General features: G+C 46.0%; 1 protein-coding gene across 1 annotated transcript in view; it reads left to right on the top strand.

Moving 5' to 3' along the window:
- Positions 1–3,571: 3,571 nt before the first annotated feature.
- Positions 3,572–24,919, top strand: part of TXNRD3 (thioredoxin reductase 3) — a 79,357-nt gene continuing 58,009 nt past the window's right edge. Inside the window, exons 1-2 of the mRNA XM_007097388.3 lie at positions 3,572–3,630; positions 4,717–4,825. Of these exons, the coding sequence (XP_007097450.2) occupies positions 4,763–4,825 (63 nt within the window). The 5' untranslated portion in view covers positions 3,572–3,630; positions 4,717–4,762. The remainder of the gene's footprint in view (positions 3,631–4,716; positions 4,826–24,919) is intronic.

Consider the following 24,919-nt stretch of genomic DNA (forward strand, 5'->3'; position numbering starts at 1 on the left):
GTTCTTCATTATGCCTCCAAGACTCCACAGAAGCATGTAGCTGTGCTGCTTTTCTTGTGCTGTTTAGTGTTCCATCCTATAACTCTCTCATAAGTTATTCTGTTGACGAACATTTGTCAGTCCCAGTTTGCGGGTGTTACAAATAATGCTCCTACGAACACTCTAGCACTTATCTTTTTGGTACAGATATCTGTGCATTCCCCTTGCGTTGTTAACCTTAAAAATAAAACTGGCAGTTATATTACCAGCAAAAATGGGCTTATTCGGGAATGGCAGGGCATTCAAATCTGAGCAAACTACAGCAGTACAGAAAACAAAGGAGAGCGAGAATTTTACAGAGAAAAGGATGGAGTTGGGCGGGGCTGTCATAAACAAAAAGTCCACTGGCATAAACTGGGAGTTCAAAGTAGTGGCTTTTCATTGGCTGAATCTCTCATTGGCTGGGCTGTTGCTGAGGGAGGGGGAAAAACTTTCTTCCATCTGCTGGGGCAGTAAAAGAATAGCAAAGAGCATGGACTCCCAAGGTACCTCTCTTCCTGGTGGGTGGGGCTGCAGTTGACAAGAGTGGTAGGCAGTGAAAGCTCCCCCTGCTGACCTCCCAACTTCATTTGAAACAAGGTTTCCTTTCATTAATTTTCACAGGAAACATACATGCCCAGGAAAAGAATTGGGGATCATAGGGTGTGCATATATTTAGTATTTGAGGACACTGTCAGCTTTCCAAATAGTGTGCCTGCACTGCTATTCAAAATTTCTTCCTTCAAACAATCAACACTTAATCTTAAAAGGCAGTTTTTACTGTTTTATTTGATCATTTATTTGATGCAGTGTTTATTGTACCCCATCTCTTGTGCATGTCATTTTTCTTCTCAGTAGAATTAATCTTCCAGCACTTGGGTTTTTTTAGGGAATATCTGTGGGTCTTAAATTGGCTTCTTGCATGCTGAAAATGTCTTTATTCTGCCCTCACAATGAACAATGGCTTTACAATAGTTGGGCTTGGTATACAGTTGTAGGTTCCAGGTGATTTTCACTGAGGACTTTGAAGATACTGCTCTCCTATCAGGTTGATCTCTTGAAGGGCTTTGTCAATCTCAGTACTCATCATTTCTTCAGTTTGGAGAGAATTTCCTCTATTATTTCTTAGAAAATTTCTTTCCTTCCATTCTCTACTCTCTCTTTCTAGAATTCTTATTTGATGCCTTTTGCAATTTTTCTGTTTGTCCTCCAAGTCCCTTAACTTTCATTTCATGTTATTTCTTTGTACTCTTGGGTCATGTTCTGGGATGATTCCTGTTAGGTTCTCTGGATTAGTAATCTGACCTATATTCATTCCATTTTTCAGCCCACCTATTGAGCTTTTGTTTTTCCTAATTTAGCAATCGTGTTGATAGTGTCCTTTTAAAAAAAAAACAAAAGCAATATTTTTGTGCATTTCTCTGAAGCCATTACTTACATTTATTCATACTTCCTTTCTTGCTCTCTCTATTCAATCTGATTCCTCAGAGATATTTTTCAATGGTTGAATTGGTGACTCCCTTTCATAGTGTTACTATTTAAAGGACCTGGTGAAAAGGCTTTTTCATAACCCATGCTCAAATTGTCAGATCATGTCACAGATTTACAAACAGATCTGAGTCCTTAGCAGCACTTTAGCTGTGTCCGGGAAGAATAGTGGCAACCTTCGAGTTCTACCTACCTCTTCTCTTCCACCCTCCTTTCTCTTCTGCTTCCCAGGCACCCCTTCTCACTGCTCCAAAAGGGTAACTCATTGCCCCTTCTGGACAGGCCGGTTGGGTGGGCCCCAACAGAGAACTAGTTGATGGGTCCATGGGAGTCAACACTAGGTTGAGGTGTTCTCTCTGGGGACAGAAAAAAAGAGGAGGAGAAAGCCAGAAAGTGTGAAAATTCCTCCACAGTGCCAAGAGTTGAGCCAAGATAATAAGATCAGTTGACTGATCCAATATGCAGAAATGGCTGAAAAGGAAATATGAGCCTGGGTGAAGAATCAGCTTTGACACAGGTGAGAGTGGCAGGCAGGTAAGGAAGTCTGTTCCAGGTGGTTCCTGTGGATGGAATTAAGTGTTTATGGCTGTCTTTGCTGGGCCACTGGGGGACTGAGTGTGCCTGGGTTGTGTTGGCCCAAAAGTTCTTGGTGGGATAGACAAAAACTTCCAACTCCAGCCCCACTCCTATGGGCGGGGGGGGGGGGGGGGTGTCCCAGGATCCCACTCCTGAGAAGACTCCAGAGTTGTCTTCTTTCTGCTTATCCTGAGAATCGGGCTTTGTGTCTTTTGTGTCCCAGTGACTGGGATAAATACAGGATAATCCCAAATTCACAGACTGTGTAAATGGAGAAAAGTCAAGATCTTCCTCCAAGCCCAGCTTTGATATTTTTGCAACTTAGAATTTCAGTCCCGTGTGTGTTATAAACATCTTCTCTGCCAGACCTAAGAAATTCACCCACACTCCCTGACTGGTTGAGTTTTCTTCCCCAAGTCTATAGATATCCTTCATCCCTACTTGACAAAAGAGAGGTGCTCGGAGGCCTGTTTTATAGGTTTTATATTCTACAGGTTTGCTGCCCTTTACTATCACCTGTCAGATTCATAAAGCAGTGGTATGTACTCATTCCTGTTGGTTGATTTTATTTAAACACGAATCCTTGCAGCCGTTAAAAGAGGAGGAAAGGCACAGGCAGGGAGGGGCACACTCAGGCCTCCTCGTAGAAGATTCTCACGCGTGACAAGTTAAGGACAGGAAGCACAAATAATACTGCAAGATAAACAGAAATAAAACCAGCAGAATTCTGATGATCGTCAGTTCCTGGTCTCCCAAATTGGATACTGGAACTTGCAGAAACCAGTCACATCTCCAATAACTATTACTCTGCGTCTTTCACCAGCAGACAACACCTGTACGGTCGAGGGATAAGACATTCTTGTCAGTGAAATCATTCCTGCGAGTGAATAAGAACCATATCCGAGAGCACGGGCTCCAGTTTTATGAGGCCATTACCTGGCCCCTGGAAGGAGAAGGGAAAGTGTGGAGGCTCAGAAATGTGGTAGTGAGTGATGCCCCCTCCCCCCACCCCCTACACTAGGGACACAGCCTGCTCTGCCACCTCCCAGTCACATTCCCCAAGACAGCCATTCCAGTGAAATGATGAGGCTACACTTAGATACGTCGCACCTGGAAAGCAGCTAAGGTGGCAGCAGAAAGGATGTGGCCTCAAAGATATCGTCAACCTCCTTCATGCTTTTCGTCTTAACGCTTTCTAGAACCAATGAGCATCTCTCCAGCTCCTATGTATTGAAAGGACATATGCCTTTACTGGGACAGAGTCAGGTCCTGAAATGGAAGGAGGAACTGACACAAAAGAGATGATTGTGCCAACAGCACCCCCAAGACCCCCCGCCCCCACAGGCTACCAAGGTTGAACTTTCTGCTGTGTTCCTCTTCATTGCTACCACTCATGGGTGTCAGCCACGGGTCGCCATGTGCTCAGCACTGATGACACAATGGTGAAAACACAGCACACTCCCCACCCTCATGGAACTTACAGTCGTGGTAGGAGAGGGTGCCAGACGTTAATCAGAAAATCACACGAATATAGCCTTGCAAACGATGGTAAGTGAAAGGGCTCTGAGAACGTGGGCTGGGAGGGGAGGGTGGTCTAAAGCTGTTTGCAAAGGGGAAGAAGGGCCTCCCCGGTCAGGCCCCTGCGGAGAGCCCCATCCCATGCTGGTGGCTTGTCCCATGCTGTCCCCCGCAGGCATCCTTGTCCTCGCTTTCCTACCCATCTCCCTCCAGCGTCTCCTCCCCTCCTCCACCCCAGTCTCCCTTACATCCGTTCTGCCTCACGGCCCCTTACTGAGATGTGGGCTCAGGCAAGTCACAACTTCTCTGGACCTCAGTTAGTTTCCTTGTGTGTAACATGGGAATAATCAAAGCAGCTTGGAGAATCGGAGGACTGTTGTGAGGTTTCAATGGGTCAATACATGCAAAGCGGCCCGTGCACTGTATCTATCACACCCTCCTTACAACAGTGCCTTTGGAGTTTTTTACCCTTCCCAACTGTCGGCAAGCATTGCTACCCAGGATGGGGGTTCTCCGTAGTTGACCCACGGTTTTCCTTAAGAGTAGAGTGCGTCTCGCCTCTTATCATTATTGTGTCCACGCCAGGCATCTCGGCCGCAACCTTCACAGTTCACACTGTGTGCTCATAGCCATTCCCCTCGGCGAAACCGTGTCGGCCTCCCTGCACTGTTTGAGGGGAACTCATAGACCGGGAGAGGTGGAGTCACTGCGTGAGGGGACTCTCTGCGCAGGGTCCCTGTGGAGGCCCCTCTACCCGCGCGCAGGTGCGCGGGGCAGCGGGCAGCCAGGGATGCACCTGCGCCCGCGCAGCTGGCGGGGAGACAGAGACCCGCGCGGCTCGCTTCCCGTGAGGCCCACTGCCACCTGGTGGCCGGCCTCAGAAGTGCGTGCCCGGACCCCGTCGCAGTGGGCATCGAGGAGGCAGCGGGGCTGGCCAGCCCAAAGGAGCGTATCCCTGCGGGGCTACTCCACGGAAAGTGGAGATGGGTTACTGAACAGGCTTCGGAATGCACTGAATTCGCGCAGGAGTCCTCTGGCCCTGCCAGGCCCTGGGCCCTGATCTAAAGGAGGCTGGGAGCTTTTGGCGGAGGAATACCCCTGACCCTTTGCTCTCAGGCATCCCAGGGAACTGCGGAGACACAGGTGGACGGAGGGCCTCCACATGAGGCTGGCTGCACGGAGTGCTGGCACTGAATGCAAAGACCTCAGCCAATCCGCCCAACAGGTAGCACGGCTCTTTAATCCCCTGCTCGCCCTAGTTAACAAAGATTCTGCATCTCAGACTTGAGAACTTGCTGTCCAAATTGTCCTATCAATCCCCAGGGCCGTGCAGAGACAGCGTTTCCCACCTGGGCTCTAGGTTGACAGCTCTTTGAATGGACAGTTGCGAGAGAGGCCACAGCCGGTGCAGGAACCTGTGGCCGGCATGGCGTGGACAGCCACCCACCAGCCACACTCTGCCCTCCTCTCCTGGAGAATTACTCTCTATGGCCATTGGCACCCTTATCCTTGGTGGTGAGGTGAGAGGAAAGGGGCTCGGGGGGGGGGGGCACACCAGTCTCTATGAGAGGGTCTGGTTCCAGTAAAAGGGCAGCTCAGAGTCCGAAACCCCTTTTCCCAGCAGGCTGGTAGCCCTTGTGCAAAGCTGTCACCATCTCTTCCCTCACTCTGTACATTCAGGACACTCTGGAGGGGTAGGAATTTCCAAGCCAAAGAAAACGAGGGTCCATTGACACACTTCTCAAAAAAAAAAAAAAAAAAAATAGTGCCGACTTGCCTTACATTTATATAACTTAAGGAAACTCAAAAGATAATAAGGCAAATCTGTTCCCAGGTGACTTAAGGGCTCTATTCATAGACAGGGGAGCAGCTGCATAATTTTAAGTTTCCGCCTGAGCAGGCACTTCCATTACCCTCAGAACCTCCATGGCTGGCTTCTGGAAAGATCAACTCCAGAAGGGAGGCGGGGGTAGGCTAGCTATTTCTTCCCGTTAGAGCCTCAGTCTGACCCTCTGCTGCCTCCATGCGTTGAGGGGGAAGGCAAGTCTCCCCTTTCAACATTCTGCTCCAGTGGTGAATTGAATTCCACTCTGGTGGTGTTCCTTAGCTCAGAGGAGCCTCTCTGGGTCTGTCCCAAGGCTTTTCTACATGTGGAATGTAGGGAAATAAACAACACTGTCTGAACAACACAGAAGGCCTGGAATTCTGATCTGGGAAATGCTCCCTTGGTGGCCAGGATGCAGAGGAAAAGAAAAGCGACCCCACCTAGAAAAAAAAAAAAAAAAAGGTACATTTTTGGTACCTTTTAAACACCCTTATTTTCTCCCTCCTCCCCCTCCCATAGATTGGCTACAAAAGTCGCCCTTTTCCACCCCTCCATGTGTCTCTTGTATCCATCCATGACCTCAGTGATGTGTCTGTGCAGCTAGTCCCATCAAGACATACAATGTATTTCCTACCCCCTTGAATCTGAATTGGCTCTTTGCTTCCTCTGGTCAACAGAATGTGGCAGAAGTGAAGGTCTAATTCTGAGCCTAGGTCTCAGGAGGCCTTGCATGCCTCCTTTCTGTCTTGGATCTCTGAGTTCATTAGCATCTTGTCTGAAAGCTATCTCTTCTACCTTCAACTATACACACACACACATACACACACACACACAGAATCCTAGGCTACACTCTTCATGGACCAGCTTAGATCGTTTGACCATACATGACCCAGTCTATACAGCTAGGAGAATGGCAGAGAGTGGTTGGCTTCCACTTGATTTGGGTACAAAATTCTGAAATAAACTAGAGCAAGGAGGAAGGCATTCCTCATTATGGTCATCTTAGACCATAATGGCCCTTCTGTGTTATGGCATCAATTACATCCCAAACACTTGGAAGTGACAGCATATAGAAGAGATGGGACAAATCCTTGGGGGCCAACCACATGCCCAAAACCTTATAGGAGCAAATGGATTGAATAATTGTCAAATTCACCATCATACTGGGATATTTTTAATATACTTCTCTTATAATTTGACATACCAAAAAAAAAAAAAGAAAGAAATAAGTAAAGATGTTATTATGTGAATTACACAACCATAAGCTTCTACTCTGTCTACAACATATTGAAAATGTACATTCTTTTCAAATAGTCAAGGATCACTGGAGAAAATTAATTGCTGTTTAACTATGAAGAGAATCTCAATAACTTACAGAAAGCAGAAAGAGAGAAGCCACAGTTTTGGGCCATAATACAATAAAATTGGAAATTTGCAGCAAAGGGCAGATTTAGTAGTGACAAAAATCTATCCATTTCGGAAATGTTAAAACACATCTCCTGAAAACTGCATGAAAGAGAAAATTAAGACCCCAAATTAAAAACTACTTAGAAACAGGGGTGTCTGGGTGGCTCTGTCTGTTAAGCGCCTGACTCTTGATTTTGGCTCAGGTCATGATCTCATGGTTTGTGAGTTTGAGCCCTGCATTGAGCTCTGTGTGCAGAGTCTGCTTGGGATTTTTTTCTTTCTTGCTCCCTCTCTCTCCCCCCCCCCACCCCTCCCCTGCTTGTGCTCTCTCTCTTTCTCTCAAAATAAATAAATAAATATAAAAATAAACTTAAAAAACTACTTAGAAACAAACTACAATGAGAATGAGCAGAATGATACCTATGGGATGTTGCCAAGGCAGAATGTCGAGGAAAATTCATAGCTTTAAGAATACATTCATCAGGTGCAAAAGAAGAAAAAAGAACTGCTGTTAATTGTGAAGGAAAGACAGTTTTACTCTCTGGTCTCCCTGAAAATTCCCTCAAAAGAACAAAACATAGTTCATTGTTAATTCTGGACAGAGTGCTGTAGAGGTAAGTGAACAAGGATGCAAGTCTCAGTTCTCCCCCTTACACCTGTAGCTTTGGGGAAATTATGTTTTCTTCTACATCCTTGGTTTTCTCACAGTGAGATGGAGACATTTGTCTCTTTTAGAGGGCTGTTGGGAGGAATCAGCGATGACATTTTAATCATGTACATACCGAAGGCTTGCTGTATGCCACATGCTATCCTAAGCCCTTCACAGGTACTGACTTGTTGAATACCTGTACCAACCCTTCAAGGTACGAAGTGTTATTAGTCTCCTACAAATGTTGCCTCAGCCAACTGACTAGTAAGAACAGGACCTGGGGTCCAAAGCCACGCTGTCTTTTTTAAATCTTAATTAGAGCATGAATGGCCCTGAAAACAGCATCATGGCTCTGAAAGCCCCATCCAATGAAGCTCTGATGGGCCAACTAGATGGAAGGCCATGAGCTGGATACAGAGAGAAACAAGAAGTGCCAGGGAAGTGAGGGAGCTGGAAAAGAAATGAATTATCCTTTCTCCCAGTGACCCAGCTGCTGGCCAAGGAGACCACCGGGGGTGAGGGTGGGAGAGGGAGCAAATACAACTGAGTCACGGCACACAGAGGCTCATAATATGAAGGCCTGACTGTGAAGCTCTTGAAATTTAAAACTAATGTTAGATGCAGGCTGGGGGCCAAGGGCCTAACAGATCTGGCACAAATTCTTGCAGATGATATTGAGGATGATCAACCCAAGCTGGAGCTGGGAGCAGCCCTTTCTCTGCTTCTTACTATGTATAGTATTTTTCAGCAGAAAAACAATTCCATGGAAAGAGAAGTTATATTAAGAAAGGCATCTGCAAGACCCTCTGAGTAAATGGATAACATCAGGCTTGGACTGCCCTTGGCCTACCTGGGAAAATGGTCTCAAGCTTCTCCTCCCTCAGTACCGTCTCCCTGGGAATTATAGACATAAGATAAATATGTGGGGTCTTGTCTGCTTTTGTTGCTGTTTCCCCATAATCTATGGGTCCGTACCTGGACTGGGGGAGCTGTGAGTTGGCATCAGGCCTTGTACTTCCATGGCCAGAATCATATTTTTTTAAATGGTGAGAAAATGAGGGGTTAGCTTTCGTGTTAAGGTTGCCCATGTGCATGTTGTCTCTCATGCACAGAAGCTGCACATATCCTGTATGGTCAGGGGGCATAAGCTGTGTACCTGGATAGCTGTTGGGACCCCCCCCCCCGAAAACTGCAGAGGTGCTGTATGCTGCACAAAATGTCCTGTAGCCATCTGTAAAGCCCTCTAAACACAGTAGTGACTACTGTGACTAACACACATTGTGACTTGTGAATTTGATTGATGCTCCTAACCCATGACAGCCACTGGGGCCACTGCATCATCCAGGCATAAATGCTACCAAAAAAATTAGAGATGAGGAAAGGAGCAGGTAAGCAAATTGTAGATGAAAAGCACACATCACAGATGAATCACCTGACCGGACAATGGCAGAATTCACACAAGTAGTTTTCCATAATTTCAAAGTAGCTAAAGAAAACACGATCTGTCTTTTTTTAAAAAATGAGGGCAGGAGGCTCAAGAAAAAGGTACAAAATTTCAAAGAAGAGATAATAAGCCCAGAGAAGGTGATGAGATTATTAACAGAAAGCTGGCAGGGCCCAGAAAATAAATTAAAAATAAAGGTAATATAGAGCACAAGAACCCCATTAGGAATTTGTCCATTTCTTCCAGGTTGTCCAATTTGTTGGCATATAATTTTTCATAGTATTCCCTGATAATTGTTTGTATCTCTGAGGGATTGGTTGTAATAATTCCATTTTCATTCATGATTTTATCTATTTGGGTCATCTCCCTTTTCTTTTTGAGAAGCCTGGCTAGAGGTTTGTCAATTTTGTTTATTTTTTCAAAAAACCAAGTCTTGGTTTCGTTGATCTGCTCTACAGTTTTTTTAGATTCTATATTGTTTATTTCTGCTCTGATCTTTATTATTTCTCTTCTTCTGCTGGGTTTAGGCTGCCTTTGCTGTTCTGCTTCTATTTCCTTTAGGTGTGCTGTTAGATTTTGTATTTGGGATTTTTCTTGTTTCTTGAGATAGGCCTGGATTGCAATGTATTTTCCTCTCAGGACTGCCTTCGCTGCGTCCCAAAGCGTTTGGATTGTTGTGTTTTCATTTTCGTTTGTTTCCATATATTTTTTAATTTCTTCTCTAATTGCCTGGTTGACCCACTCATTCGTTAGTAGGGTGTTCTTTAACCTCCATGCTTTTGGAGGTTTTCCAGACTTTTTCCTGTGGTTGATTTCAAGCTTCATAGCATTGTGGTCTGAAACTATGCATGGTATAATTTCAATTCTTGTAAACTTATGAAGGGCTGTTTTGTGACCCAGTATGTGATCTATCTTGGAGAATGTTCCATGTGCACTCGAGAAGAAAGTATATTCTGTTGCTTTGGGATGCAGAGTTCTAAATATATCTGTCAAGTCCATCTGATCCAATGTATCATTCAGGGCCCTTGTTTCTTTATTGACCGTGTGTCTAGATGATCTATCCATTTCTGTAAGTTGGGTGTTAAAGTCCCCTGCAATGACCACATTCTTATCAATAAGGTTGCTTATGTTTATGAGTAATTGTTTTATATATTTGGGGGCTCCGGTATTCGGCGCATAGACATTTATAATTGTTAGCTCTTCCTGATGGATAGACCCTGTAATTATTATATAATGACCTTCTTCATCTCTTGTTACAGCCTTTAATTTGAAGTCTAGTTTGTCTGATATAAGTATGGCTACTCCAGCTTTCTTTTGGCTTCCAGTAGCATGATAAATAGTTCTCCATCCCCTCACTCTCAATCTAAAGGTGTCCTCAGATCTAAAATGAGTCTCTTGTAGACAGCAAATAGATGGGTCTTGTTTTTTTTATCCATTCTGATACCCTATGTCTTTTGGTTGGCGCATTTAATCCATTTACATTCAGTGTTATTATAGAAAGATACGGGTTTAGAGTCATTGTGATGTCTGTATGTTTTATGCTTGTAGTGATGTCTCTGGTACTTTGTCTCACAGGATCCCCCTTAGGATCTCTTGTAGGGCTGGTTTCGTGGTGACAAATTCCTTCAGTTTTTGTTTGTTTGGGAAGACCTTTATCTCTCCTTCTATTCTAAATGACAGACTTGCTGGATAAAGGATTCTCGGCTGCATATTTTTTCTGTTTAGCACACTGAAGATATCGTGCCAAGCCTTTCTGGCCTGCCAAGTTTCAAAAGAGAGATCAGTCACGAGTCTTATAGGTCTCCCTTTATATGTGAGGGCACGTTTATCCCTTGCTGCTTTCAGAATTTTCTCTTTATCCTTGTATTTTGCCAGTTTCACTATGATATGTCGTGCAGAAGTTCGATTCAAGTTACGTCTGAAGGGAGTTCTCTGTGCCTCTTGGATTTCAATGCCTTTTTCCTTCCCCAGTTCAGGGAAGTTCTCAGCTATTATTTCTTCAAGTACCCCTTCAGCACCTTTCCCTCTCTCTTCCTCCTCTGGGATACCAATTATGCGTATATTATTTCTTTTTAGTGTATCACTTAGTTCTCTAATTTTCCCCTCATACTCCTGGATTGTTTTATCTCTCTTTCTCTCAGCTTCCTCTTTTTCCATAACTTTATCTTCTAGTTCACCTATTCTCTCCTCTGCCTCTTCAATCCGAGCTGTCGTCGTTTCCATTTTGTTTTGCATTTTGTTTAAAGCGTTTTTCAGCTCCTCGTGACTGTTCCTTAGTCCCTTGATCTCTGTGGCAAGAGATTCTCTGCTGTCCTCTATACTGTTTTCAAGCCCAGTGATTAATTTTATGACTATTATTCTAAATTCACTTCTGTTATATTATTTAAATCCTTTTTGATCAGTTCATTAGCTGTTGTTATTTCCTGGAGATTCTTCTGAGGGGAATTCTTCCGTTTGGTCATTTTGGATAGTCCCTGGAGTGGTGCGGACCTGCAGAGCACTTCCCCTGTGCTGTGGTGTATAACTGGAGTTGGTGGGCGGGGCCGCAGTCCGACCTGATGTCTGCCCCCAGCCCACCGCTGGGGCCACAGTCAGACTGGTGTGTGCCTTCTCTTCCCCTCTCCTAGGGGCGGGATTCACTGTGGGTTGGCGTGTCCCGTCTGGGCTACTTGCACACTGCCAGGCTTGTGGTGCTGGGGATCTGGCGTATTAGCTGGGGTGGGTAGGCGAGGTGCACGGGGGCAGGAGGGGCAAGCTTAGCTCGCTTCTCCTTAGGTGATCCACTTCAGGAGGGGCCCTGTGGCAGCGGGAGGGAGTCAGATCCGCTGCCGGAGGTTTGGCTCCACAGAAGCACAGAGTTGGGTGTTTGCGCGGAGCGAGCAAGTTCCCTGGCAGGAACTGGTTCTCTTTGGGATTTTGGCTGGGGGATGGGCGGGGGAGATGGCGCTGGCGAGCGCCTTTGTTCCCCGCCAGGCTGAGCTCTGTCGTCTGGGGGCTCAGCAACTCTCCCTCCCTTTGTCCTCCAGCCTTCCCGCTTTCTGAGCAGAGCTGTTAACTTATGACCTCCCAGACGCTAAGTCGCGCTTGCTGTCGGAACACAGTCCGTCCGGCCCCTCCGCTTTTGCCAGCCAGACTCGGGGGCTCTGCTTGGCCGGCGAGCCGCCCCTCCGCCCCGGCTCCCTCCCGCCAGTCCGTAGAGCGCGCACCGCCTCGCCGCCCTTCCTACCCTCTTCCGTGGGCCTCTCATCTGCGCCTGGCTCCGGAGACTCCGTTCTGCTAATCCTCTGGCGGTTTTCTGGGTTATTTAGGCAGGTGTAGGTGGAATCTAAGTGATCAGCAGGACGCGCGGTGAGCCCAGCGTCCTCCTACGCCGCCATCTTCTCTCTCTCAAGAACCCCATTAAAAGCAGCTAATATATTCCATATACAAGTAGTTGTATGTAAGATAACACATATAGAGCAAACACAACTGAAAACAGTTTGGGATATGGTAAAAAAAAGCTAAAAGAAACCCAAACTAACAGAAGTCAATGGAAAACAATAAGGCTATAACCAATAATTAAAGAGATAAATGTGAAAGCAAAGGAAACCCTACGTATCGTAATAATTCTCTGAAGAAAGTCAGAACAAATGTGATGGAAACAATATCTAAAAACGTAGTAGAAGAAAATATCTGGATTTGCTGCTCAGAAGATCACACCCAGACAGAGCTGGGTGACGCTTCCTAAGACAGGCTTCTATACAGGGTAAACAGGTCATGGTACATGACGGTCTTCAAGATATGCACTCGAATTTGTTGATACAGTTCTCTTCAAGAGGTGATGCTAGGGCCGCCTGGGCGGCTCAGTCAGTTGGGCGTCTGACTTCATCTCAGGTCATGATCTCACAGTTCATGGGTTTGAGCCTCGCATTGGGCTCTGTGCCAACAGCTCAGAATCTGGATCCAGCTTCAGATTCTGTGTCTCCCTCTCTCTCTGCCCCTCCCCCACACTGTCTCTGTCTCTGTCTGTATCTCTCTCAAAAATAAATAAACATTAAAAAAAATTTAAATCACTCATTCTGGAGAAAGTCACCTGCCATTAGACACTCAAGAAACCTTTAGAGAGGCCCATGTGGTGGGGGACTGAGTCCTGTCAACAACCACATGAGTGAGTGTAGAAGCAGATTTTTCAGCTCCAGCCAATAGCTGAATTGCAACCTCACAGAAACCCTGAGGCAGAATCATCCCACTAATCTGTTCCCAGATTTCTGACCCATAGAAACTGTGAAGTAAATAAGTATATGCTGTTTTCAGTTGCTCAGTTTTAGGTTAATTTGTTCTGCAGTAATAGCTAATTAATGCATTATACAAGAAGGAGACTGTTGTTCTCAGAATTTTCTACATCCATACTCCATTCCAGAAGATAGGGATCAAAATCTACAAGGTTTAGAAGGAAGGAAAGTATGATCCAAGAATTGTAGAGCTGGTTGAATTGTTCATGGACATATTGGAATGGACAGACATTCTCAAGCATGTAAAAGCTCAAGGCAGACAACAACCACGATACTTTTTTGGGGAAAAAAAAAGAATTACTTGGGATAATTCAAGCCTAACAATGAAGAGGTGATTATAATTTTAAAATTCAGGACTACAGTAGACATGGCAAGATTAGTACTTGGCGTCAAATCCACTTAAACAGAAGACTGAGTCGTTAAACAGAGCTATCACACAAAGTACAAATGTCATAAAACCTGACAACATAAAAATAATATAATTCAGAAAACTCACAAGTATGCAGTGTGCCCTTGGCTTTGAGAGTAGATTCCTACGATTCATTGCTTCCATACAACACCTAGCACTCATTCCAACAAGTGCCCTCCTCAATGCCCATCACCCATTTCCCCCTCTCCCCTGCTCCCCCATCAACCTTCAGTTTGTTCTATGTATTTAAGAGTCTCTTATGGTTTGCCTTCCTCCCTCTCTGCTTGAAACTATTTTTTTCCCTTCCCTTCCCCCATGGTCCTCTCTTAATTTCTCAAATTCCACATATGAGTGAGAACATATATCTGTCTTTCTCTGCCTGCCTTTTTTCACTTAGCCTAACTCTCCAGTTCCATCCATGTTCTTGCAAATGGCAGGATTTAATTCTTTTTCATTGCCAAGTAATAATCCATTGTATATACAAACCACATCTTCTTTATCCATTCATCAGTTGATTGACACTTGGGCTCTTTCCATAATTTGGCTATGGTTGGTAGTGCTGCTATAAACATTGGGGTGGATGTGCCCCTATGAATCTGCACTCCTGTATCCTTTGGATAAATTCCTAGTAGTATCCAATGGAAAAGAATACAGTCTCTTTAGCAAATGGTGCTGGGAGAACTGGACAGCAACATGCAAATGAATGAACCTGGACCACTTTCTTACACCATACATAAAAACAAACTCAAAATGGATGAAAGACCTAAATGTGAGACAGAAAATCATCAGAGCTCTAGAGGAGAAAACAGGCAATGATCTCTTTGACCTTGGCCGCAGCAACTTCTTACTTGACACGTCTCCAAGGGCAAAGGAAATAAAAGCAAAAATGAATTATTGAGACCTCATCAAGATAAAAAGCTTCTGCAGAGTGAAGGAAATAATCAACAAAACTAAAAGGCAACCAGTGGAATGGGAGAAGATATTTGCAAATGACATATTGGATAAAGGGTTAATATCCAAAAATCTCCAAAGAACTTACCAAACTCAACACCTGAAAAACAAATAATCCAGTGTAGAAATGGGCAGAAAACACAAATAGACACTTTTTGAAAGAAGACATTTAGATGACTAACAGACAATGAAGAGATGCTCAAAACATCGTTCATCATCAGGGAAATACAAATCAAAACCACAATGAGATAGCACCTCACACCTGTCAGAGTGGCTAAAATTAACAACTCAGGTAACAACCGATGTTAGTGAGAATGTAGAGAAAGGGGAACCCTCTTGCATTCTTGGTGGGAATGCATACTGGTGCAGCCACTCTGGAAACAGTGTGGAGATTCCTCAAAAAATTTAAAATAGAATTACCCTAGTATTTATTAAAACATTTTTTTAATGTTTATTTATTTTAGAGAGAGATAGAGTGCGAGCAGGGGAGGGGCAGACACAGAATCTGAGGCAGGCTCCAGGCTCTGAGCTGTCAGCACAGAGCCTGACGTGGGGCTCAAACCCATGAACCGTGAGATCATGACCTGAGCCAAAGTCAGACGCTTAACTGACTGAGTCACCCAGGCGCCCCCTCTAATATTTATTTTTAAAAAAGAAACAAGTAGGGGCGCCTGGGTGGCTCAGTCGGTTAAGCGTCCGACTTCAGCTCAGGTCACGATCTCACGGTCCGTGAGTTCGAGCCCCGCATCGGGCTCTGGGCTGACGGCTCAGAGCCTGGAGCCTGCTTCCGATTCTGTGTCTCCCTCTCTCTCTGCCCCTCCCCCGTTCATGCTCTGTCTCTCTCTCTCAAAAATAAAATAAACGTTAAAAAAAAAAAAAAAGAAAAGAAACAAGGCCCTGACAGCCCAGAGCCTCGAGCCTGCTTCAGATTCTGTGTCCTCTCTCTCTGCCCTTTCCCTGCTCACGCTCTCTCTCTCTCTCTCTCTCAAAAATAAACATTAAGAAAAATTAAAAAAAGAAAGGAGAAATAAATGGATTAAATGTACAAGTTAGGGAATAGGAAAAATGAAAAATAAACTTCTATTTAAAAAGTAAAAGCAGAAATTAATGAATTAAGAAACAAAAAAGTGAATCTCATTGATAAAATTTAAAACTCTCTTTGAAAAAGATTTAAAAAATGGACATTGTACACGTATTGATTAAGCGGTAAAGAGAGAAGACAAATAATTAACATTAAATAGGAAGAAGAAAGGGGCGTCCCTCTTGGTGTGTTTTCTTTCTTTCTTTCTCATTTTCTCCTGTTAACCTTAAAAATAAAACTGCCAGTTACTTTACCAGCAAAATTGGGCTTAGTCGGGAAGAGAAGAGAATTGCAATTGGGGATAAGCAAGCTACAGGCAAAACCGTTGGCAAGTCCCTAGGACAAAGGAGAGGACAGAAGCAGAGTGCCTTTTCATTAGCTGAGTTGTGATCGCCTTTCATTGTCTGGGCTCTTGCTGGGGGAGGAGAAAAACCTTTCTTCTGCTGGGATAGTAAATGGGGGGCTAAAGTAGTATGGACTTGCCTGGTACCTCTCTTCCTATTGGGTCTGCAATTGGCTACCAGCGGTAGGGCATGAGAGCGCCCCCTGCCGGCCTCCTGACTTAAATTTCCTTTCTTAAATTTTTAAATTTTTTAAAATGTTTATTTATTTTTGAGAGAGAGTGAGAGAGACAAAGCGTGAGCGAGGGAGGCACACAGAGAGGGAGAGACAGAACTTGAAGCAGGCTCCAGGCTCTGAGCTGTCAGCACAGAGCCCGATGTGGGGCTTGAATTCATGAACCGTGAGATCATGACCTGAGCCGAAGTCGGACGCTAAACCTACTGAGCCACCCAGGCGCCCTAGTGAGGTCTCGTCTCTTCATTTTCACACTCCAAACTTTAATCTTTGCTCAGGTTGTCAGGGTGGCCAGCTGCTTCCTGCCTGAAATCATTGTTCTTTGTTTTACTTTTCTTCCCAGAGAGTCTCTAAACAGTAAGGCAACCAGGTCCTAGCCATCTGGCCCCTGCTCACTTCATTAGCATTAAATTTCACCTCAGCTCTGCCCATTTGTGGAGTCTCCAGCATTTCCCCAAATACCCTGGGTTGTACCCTGCTTCGGTGGGTCATTTGGGCTGCCTCCCTCTGTCGGATCCTCTTCCAACTCATTGTCTGGGTAAACTACTCTCCAGCTCACCAAATTCAGCTTAAGTACATTCCTCTCTTTAGAACAACTTCCCGATTTGTTCCCCTTATTTTTGACATCTCTCCCTGAAAGGCTCTGATCTGAAGACAGACACTGTCATCCATTGCCTCACTCCCTGACATGGAGCCCAGCCCTGGAATTTCAGTAGATGCTGGTGGAATCAAGGCTACACAGCTCCTGGGCAGGAGGAGTGGCACTCCCTGAACGGCATGGTCTGTGGGCCACCTCCCTGACTTAGGGCTCTCTGAATGAATAGGGTAGGAAGGAGAAGGATTTGAGGCCCAGCCCGTCACACGGGGACCGGAGGGGAAGCAAATTAGGGTCATATATGCAACTAGCAATTTGCGACATGTTTGAATCATTCATTCATTCATTCATGTGTGCGTACTACAGGGGAAGCACTGATAGACTCTGGGGACAGAGCTGTGAGCTAGAGTGATGAGGTCCTTCCCTCATGGATCTTACATTCTGGGGGTGGTGATGGGAGAGGGGGCGCAGACAACAAACAAGTATGGTTTACTGGTTGTAACTATAAACGATCATTGCAAATAGTGATATATGTGTCATGAAGAAAGCAGAATATGTGTGATGTGTTGGAGACAGGGGGCTACTTCGTTTCTGATGGATCGCAAAACGTTCTGTAAGAAGGTACCATTCAAGCCAAGACTCAGTCGACAAGAAGGAGCTATATTGGCCAAAGGGGCAGAACATCATAGGCTGAGAAAGCAGAAAGTGCAGAGAGCCTAAGGCTGGAATCAGTCTGACACTCTGAGGCACGGGGAGAAAGCCAGTGTGGCAGTGTCAGGGGATGACAACTGGGAGGGACCAGGCCAGCTTTCTGAGCTTGCAGTCGAGCCTCTTTATTGGGGTTTCATTCATTCACCGCAGCGCAAGGGGCTATAGGCCTTGGTGACCAAGTTCAGCCCTGGGATCTTCCCTCCCCCCTCCCCACCCAAATGATAAATACAGGATTCCTGTTCCTGTGCAGATGACTTCGGGGTTCCTTTGTGAGAGGTGCCTCCAGAATTCAGTGTAGTATGGACTGTGGGGTACCAACCTAGGAAACTCACTTTGGAACTGGATTACATAGCCAAGCTACGGAGAGAGCCCAAATGTCCTAACTGATGAATGGATAGAGCAGATGTGGTACACATATACAATGGAATATTACTCAGCCATCCAGAAGAATGAAATCTTGCCATTTGCAATGACATAGATGGAGCTTGAGTGTATTATGCTAAGTGAAATAAGTCAGAGAAAGACAAATACCACATGATTTCACTCATATGTGGAATTTAAGAAACAAAGCAGATGAACATATGGTGGGGGGGAAGAGAGAGGGAAACAAGCCATGAGAGGCTTAATGATAGAGAACAAACTGAGGGTTGATGGAGGGAGGTGTGGGGGGGGTGGTGGGCTAGATGGGTGATGGGTGTTAAGGAGGGCACTTGTGAGGAGCACTGGGTGTTGTATGTAAGTGATGAATCACTGGATTCTACTCTTGAAACCAATATTGCACCATATGTTGATTAACTAGAATTTAAATAAAAATTTGAGGAAAAAACTGCATTGCCATAGGAAATGTAGTATTTTTATTTAGTTGTGGGACATAAACTTAAAAACAAATAACCATCGTGGCCAATAAACACACGAAAAGATGCTCACCATCACTTATCATCAGGGGAATGCAAATCAAAATTACAGTGAGACGGGAGACCGGGTGGCTCAGTCAGCTGAGTGTAGACTTTGGCTCGGGTTGTGATCTCGCGGCTTGTAGGTTCAGCTGTGCTGACAGCTCAGAGCCTGGAGCCTGCTTCTGATTCTGTGTCCCCTTTCCTCTCTGCCCCTTCCCCTTCACATGCTCTCTCTCTCTCTCCCTCTGTCTCAAATATAAATAAACATTAAACAACTACAATGAGATATCACCTCACACCTGTCAGAATGGCTAAAATCCAGAACACAGGAAACAACAGGTGTTGGCGAGGATGTGGAGAAAAAGGAACGTTCATGTGCTGTTGGTGGGAGTGCAAATTGCGGCAGCCACTCTGGAAAACAGTATGGAGGTTTCTCAAACAGTTAAAAATAGAACTACCTTAAGATCCACCAACTGCACTACTGGGTATTTACCCAAAGAACACAAAAAAACATTGATTCATAGGGATACATAGCAGCATTGTTTACAGTAGCCAAGATATGGAAGGAGCCCAAGTGTCCATTGACTGATGAATGAATAAAGAAGATGGGAAGATGCGGGGGGTGGGGGGCGCCTGGATGTCTCAGTCCGTTAAGCGTCTGACCTCAGCTCAGGTCACAGTCTTGCAGTTTGTGGGTTTGAGCCCCGCATTGGGCTCTGTGCTGACAGCTCAGAGGCTGGAGACTGCTTCAGATTCTGTCTCCCTCTCTCTGCCCCTTCCCTGCTCATGCTCTGTCTCTCTCTCTCTCTCAAAAATAAATATTTAAAACAATTTTTAAAAATGAAGATGTGGTATGCATATACAATGGAATATTATGCAGCCATAAAAAGAATGACATCTTGACATTTGCAATGATGTGCATGGAGCTAGAGAATATAACGCTAAAGCAAAATAAGCCACAGAAAGACAAATACCATATGATTTCACTCATGGGGAATTTAAGAAACAAAACAAATGAACAAAGGGAAAAAAAAAGGAGACAAACCAAAAAACAGACGCTTAACTGTAGAGAACAAACATCAGTTTACCAGAAGGGAGTGGGGGGGGGGGGGCGGCAGAGGATGAATGAAATAAGTCAGGGGGATTAAGGGATTAAAGGGTACAGTTGTGAGGAGTGATAGGTGGTGTATGGAACTGTAAAGTCACTATATTATACAGTCGAAACTAATATAACACTGTATGTGGACTAATTGGAATTAAAATAAAAACCTAAAGTAAAAAAATCATCTTTCCTGAAGACGGTTTTATTTCTTCACACTTTTCCTATGATCCGGACATCTACCCTCACTGAGGTATGTATCTATCTTTAAGGTTGTTTGAGGGGGCTGGTGGAGATTACGAGGCATGGAAAGTCCTCCACAGGGGGCAACCCAGGGCGGCATCAGGGACGCTGGGAAGCCATCCCCATATGTGCATACAAAATGGACACTGAGGATGGGCGGTTTGACCTCTAACCTCTCCGGAAGGTCAAGCGACTCCCCTACAGCGGTAGGGCAGCGGCCTAGTTCGCAGGGACGGGGCGGCGCCGGGGGCGTGGCGTGGCGGCGCCGGGGGCGTGGCGGCGCCGGGGGGGGGGGGGGGGGGGGGGGGGGGGGGGGGGGGGGCGGGGCGGTGCCGGGGGGGGGGGGGGGGGGAGGCGGTGCCGGGGGCGTGGCGGCGCCGGGGGCGTGGCGGGGCCGGGGGGGGGGGGGAGGCGGTGCCGGGGGCGGGGCGGTGCCGGGGGTGGGGCGGTGCCGGGGGCGGGGCGGCGCCGGGGGCGGGGCGGGCGCGAGCGGCGGTCAGGCTAACTTGTGGTCAGTCCGTGGCGTGGGCGGTGTTCACGGTTCCCCCTTTCCAGGCCCGGTTCTGGCGCCGTCGCCAGCCTCTCGGTCCCTGAGCAGGTCCGGCCAGGCCGGGAGCGACACCGAGGCCCTGGCGCAACCACCGCCACCACCGCCGCCGCGGGCGCAGACCTCGCCGGGGTCGGTGAAGGTGGGCACCGCCCCTAACCGTCGCCTGGGCAGCGTCCGCGGAGTGCTTGTGTCTTCGCCGCCGGGGCGCCGGGCCCGCCTGTTGTCTCCCGGCACCGGCCGCTCGTCTTCCGAGGCCCGCGAGGAGTTGCGGCGCCGCCTCTTGGGCCTAATCGAGGGTAACCGAGTGATGATCTTCAGCAAGAGTTACTGTCCGCACTGCACGCGGGTAGGCGGGGCGGGGGCGGGGCCGGCGGGTTGGGGGGTCGGGCCGGCTGGCTGCTGGGGGCGTGGGAGCTCGGGGGAAGCGGGGTCTCCCGGGGTCCAGGCAGCTCATCCCTTCCGCGACCCTGCGGACAGAGCGCCAGCCGGTTCGGCCCTTGGACGCGAGCCGGGATGCCGCGCGCGGTCTCAGCGGTGGTGGTGACAGGCCCCGTGGCTTGGTCCCTTTGGCACCGCGGGAGAGACGGCCACGCGGCCGACCTCCTAGACTCCGGGCCTCGGAGTCAATACTTGTTCTCGGGACTCGGCCTGTGGAGCCTGACGTTGGCTTCTTTATCAAGAGCTTATTTGGAGAGATAAAGGCATTTCCACAAACTTTTTGCTTGGTGAAAGGGTGGTGTGGGGAGAGGCCAGGACGTGGGAGTAGACTAAAGCTGGATTCAGATCCCACTTCCTAACTGCGTGACCTTGACCAGGTTACAGAACCCCACCCAACCTTGGTTGTCACATCTTGTTAAACGAACGTAAGGAAGGGTGCGAGGATGGTACCAGGTGATGGGTAATTTCAGCGTCTTGCCCACTGCCTTAACTTTCGTTGGGCTAGCTGGGAATACAGCATTGTTTTTCTGGGCACATTTGTTTTTAGTGGAAAAATGACCCGTGTAGAAACGAACCCAAGTAAGAGAAACCCATCTGTACAAACAGGGACTTTCAGTACTTTGAATTGCATATTATCAAAAAGTTGAAATAATAATACATGTAATATGAAAAAACATAAACTATTAGGTTAGGTTTATCAAATTATAAGCTATGTTTTTCAGGTTTATTTTCAGGTTTACACTGCCTTGTATTGTTTCATAAAACATGTACGTCATGCATATACATCTTAAAGGATAATGAAACACTTGTGTTTTGGAAACCTTGGATGCCTCTTCCAATCCTTACTGCTAACCTTAAAAATAAAACTGCCCGCGGCGCCTGGGTGGCTCAGTTGGTTAATCCTCTGACTTCAGTTCAGGTTGTGATCTCGTGGTTTTCCAGTTCGAGCCCCGGGTTGGGCTCTACTGACAGCTCAGAGCCTGGAGCCTGCTTCGGATTCTGTTTCCCTCTCTTTCTGCCCCTCCCCTGCTCAAGCGTGCTATCGCTCGCGCGCGCTCTCTCTATCTCGTGCTCTCCCTGTCAAGAATAAACAGTAAACAAACAAACAAACAAGAAAAAACATGGTCTTGGGCACCTGAGTGGCTCTGTCAGTTAAGCGTCCAACTTCAGCTCAGGTCATGATCTCACAGCTCCTGAGTTTGAGCCCCCAAGTCTGGCTGACAGCTCAGAGCCTGGAGCCTGCTTCAGATTCTGTGTCTCCCTCTCTCTCTGACCCTCCCCCATTCATGCTCTGTCTCTCTCTGTCTCAAAAATAAATAAACGTTAAAAAAAATAATAAAAAAAAGAGCAGAATTACAGTCCAGGACAAGCAAACTACCATGAAACCACAGGCAAAATCATAGGCAAATCTGAACAGAGGAGAGGGCTGCTTTTTTATAGAGGAAGGGGGAGATTGGCAGGGCCATTGTAAACAAAAAGTCCTCTGGGGTAAACTGGGGGTTCCGAGCATGATGGCTTTTCACTGGCTGTACTGGCTAGGCTGTTCCCTGGGGCTGAGAAAGGCTTTCTTCTTTCTGCTGGGGTAGTGATAGTGTCTGAGCAAGATCCTTCTCCTTCTTGTTGGGTGTGCAATTGATGGGGAGTGGTAGGGTGTGAGAGCTATCCCTCCTGAACCCCCCAACTACATTTTAGTGAGGTTTCCCTTTATTAACATACTCCTCCCTCCCCCTCCAGCCCAGCCCCACTGGGGTTTACCACTGTCCAAAATTCCTTGCTTTGCTTTACAGTTTTCCCTAATACATGTATATCCTTAAATGATATTTTGTTGCATTTGGCTTGTTTTGGTACTTTATGAAAGTAGAAATCATACATATGTATTATTTTGCAGTTTTCCTCTCAGCAGTTATGTTTTAGAGATTCATGCGTGTTAGTATCTGCAGCTGTGGTTTGTTAATTTTCATATCTGTAATCCTTAGGATGAATCATACCACATTTTATTGATTGTGCTGTGTCTAGTATTTTGCTCTTGAAAACAGTACAGCTGTGCCTTTTCTTGCAAGTAAGCTATGTGCAAGTATGTAACACTTATCTTAGAGTAGGTATCTTGAAGCTGACCTTGCCTAAGTGACTCCAAGACGTTTTTCCAAGTGATTATACCGCTGGCAGTATATAACTGTTCCCCTTGTTCTAAGTTCTTGCCAACTGTTGAGACATTTAATGATCGCCATTCTGGCAGTTATGAAATGGTAGTTTTCTGTGGCTTTAATTTTCAATTTCCCCAATAAGGTAAACATCTTCTCATGTGTTTACAGGTCATTTGGGTTTCCTCTCTATGAAATTCACATCTCATGCTTATTTCTCTGTCAGGTGTTTATTTTTGTTCTGATTCGTAGCTGTTCTTTGTATATTTTGGGTGCTGATCCTTTGGATATATGTGTTGGCAGTCTTCCAGATTTGACTTTTCTTCTCATTCTGATTGTGAGATTTTTCAGCTAACTGAAATTTGCCAAGTTTAATGTAGTTGAGTCTGTCACTTCTTTTTCCTTTGTGCTTTTTGTATCATCTTTAAGAAACCTGTTTCTACCTCCAAGGTCATAAAGATACTCTCCTGTTTTAGCTCCTGAAAGTTTTGGAGCATGCTTCTGACACCTTCTCACACCTTTATTCTACCTGTACTTGATGCTGATGATGTGACTGGAGATCCAGTTTGGTTTTTTTCTTTATGACTTACCAGATAATCACTGTTTCATTTATTGGAGAGTCCATCCTTTCTGTGCTACTTTGTTGTTGTTGTTGTTGTTTTAATGTTTATGTATCCTTGAGAGAGAGAGAGAGCCAGCATGAGAGGGGGAGAGGCAGAGAGAGAGACACACACAGAATCCGAAGCAGGTTCCAGGCTCTGAGCTGTCAGCACAGAGCCTGACACAGGGCTCGAAGTTGTGAACCGTGAGATCATGACCTGAGCTGAAGTCAGAGGCTTACCCAACTGAGCCACCCTGGCGTCCCCTTTCTGTGCTACTTTGAATGCTCACTCATCATGACCATCAGGTTCTTCTGTATGCATTGATCTGTTTCCAGGCGTTGCCTTCTATCTCTGCTTTTTAAGTTGTCCTTTGGAGCTTATAAAAGGGCCAAGTGATCAGAAAGGTACCTGTCCACTGTTGTATCACTGGGGCCTAGAATAGTGTCAGGCATGTAACGTGCATTGAATAAATAAATGGTCTTAGATCATTCTAGTCGAACCTTTGCTGATGAAGAAAATCTTAAGACAAATGATCCTGCATCCTGTGATTGTCAACACTTCCAATAATGTGGCAACTAGTTTCAGTCCCATTACATAATTGTATAGCTCTGATTGTTAGTTTTTTTTAGAACTTGAGCCAATTGGGGCTCCTGGGTGGCTCAGTCCTTTGAGCTTCCGACTTCGGCTCAGGTCCTGATCTCATGGTTTGTGAGTTTCAGCCCCACTTTGGGCTCTGTGCTGACAGATCAGAGCCTGGAGCTGCTTCGGATTCTGTGTTTCCTTCTCTCTCTCTGCCCCTCCTCTGCTCATGCTCTGTCTCTCTCATAAAAAACATTAAAAAAATTAAAAAAGAAAAAAGGAAATCTGCTTTTACTTGAATGATCGATCTTCTGGTATTTTCTCTCAGCGTTTTTCTTACCTGGCCAGGCAGCCCACTTTTTTTTTTTTTATTATTTTAAAAAATGTTTTATTTATTTTTGAGAGAGAGAGAGAGAGAGAGAGAGAGAGAACACAAGTGGGGGTGGGGCAGAGAGAGAGAGGGAGACACAGAATCTGAAGCAGGCTCCAGGCTCTGAGGTGTCAGCACAGAGCCTGACGCAGGGCTCGAACCCAGGAACCGTGAGATCAGGACCTGAGCTGAAGTCGGACACAACTGACTGAGCCACCCAGGTGCCCCCAGCCCATTTTCTTTATGTACTCATATCATTTATCTGTATACTTGACCCTTCACTAATTTGATTGTACAAAAGTTTGACTATGAACCTTTGAAATGTATCACCCCAAATTGGACACCTTATTCAACATCTGTGTGGAGTCAAGCAGAGAGGTTTCTTCCTTGATTGGGCCACTAGTATTACTCAACAAGCATTATGGGAGCTTAGTGTTGTGGAAACACAAAAATGAATAAACTGAGAACTCATAGTCCAATGA

This window comes from Panthera tigris, chromosome A2 (assembly GCF_018350195.1).
Source record: "Panthera tigris isolate Pti1 chromosome A2, P.tigris_Pti1_mat1.1, whole genome shotgun sequence".
NCBI lineage: Eukaryota > Metazoa > Chordata > Mammalia > Carnivora > Felidae > Panthera > Panthera tigris.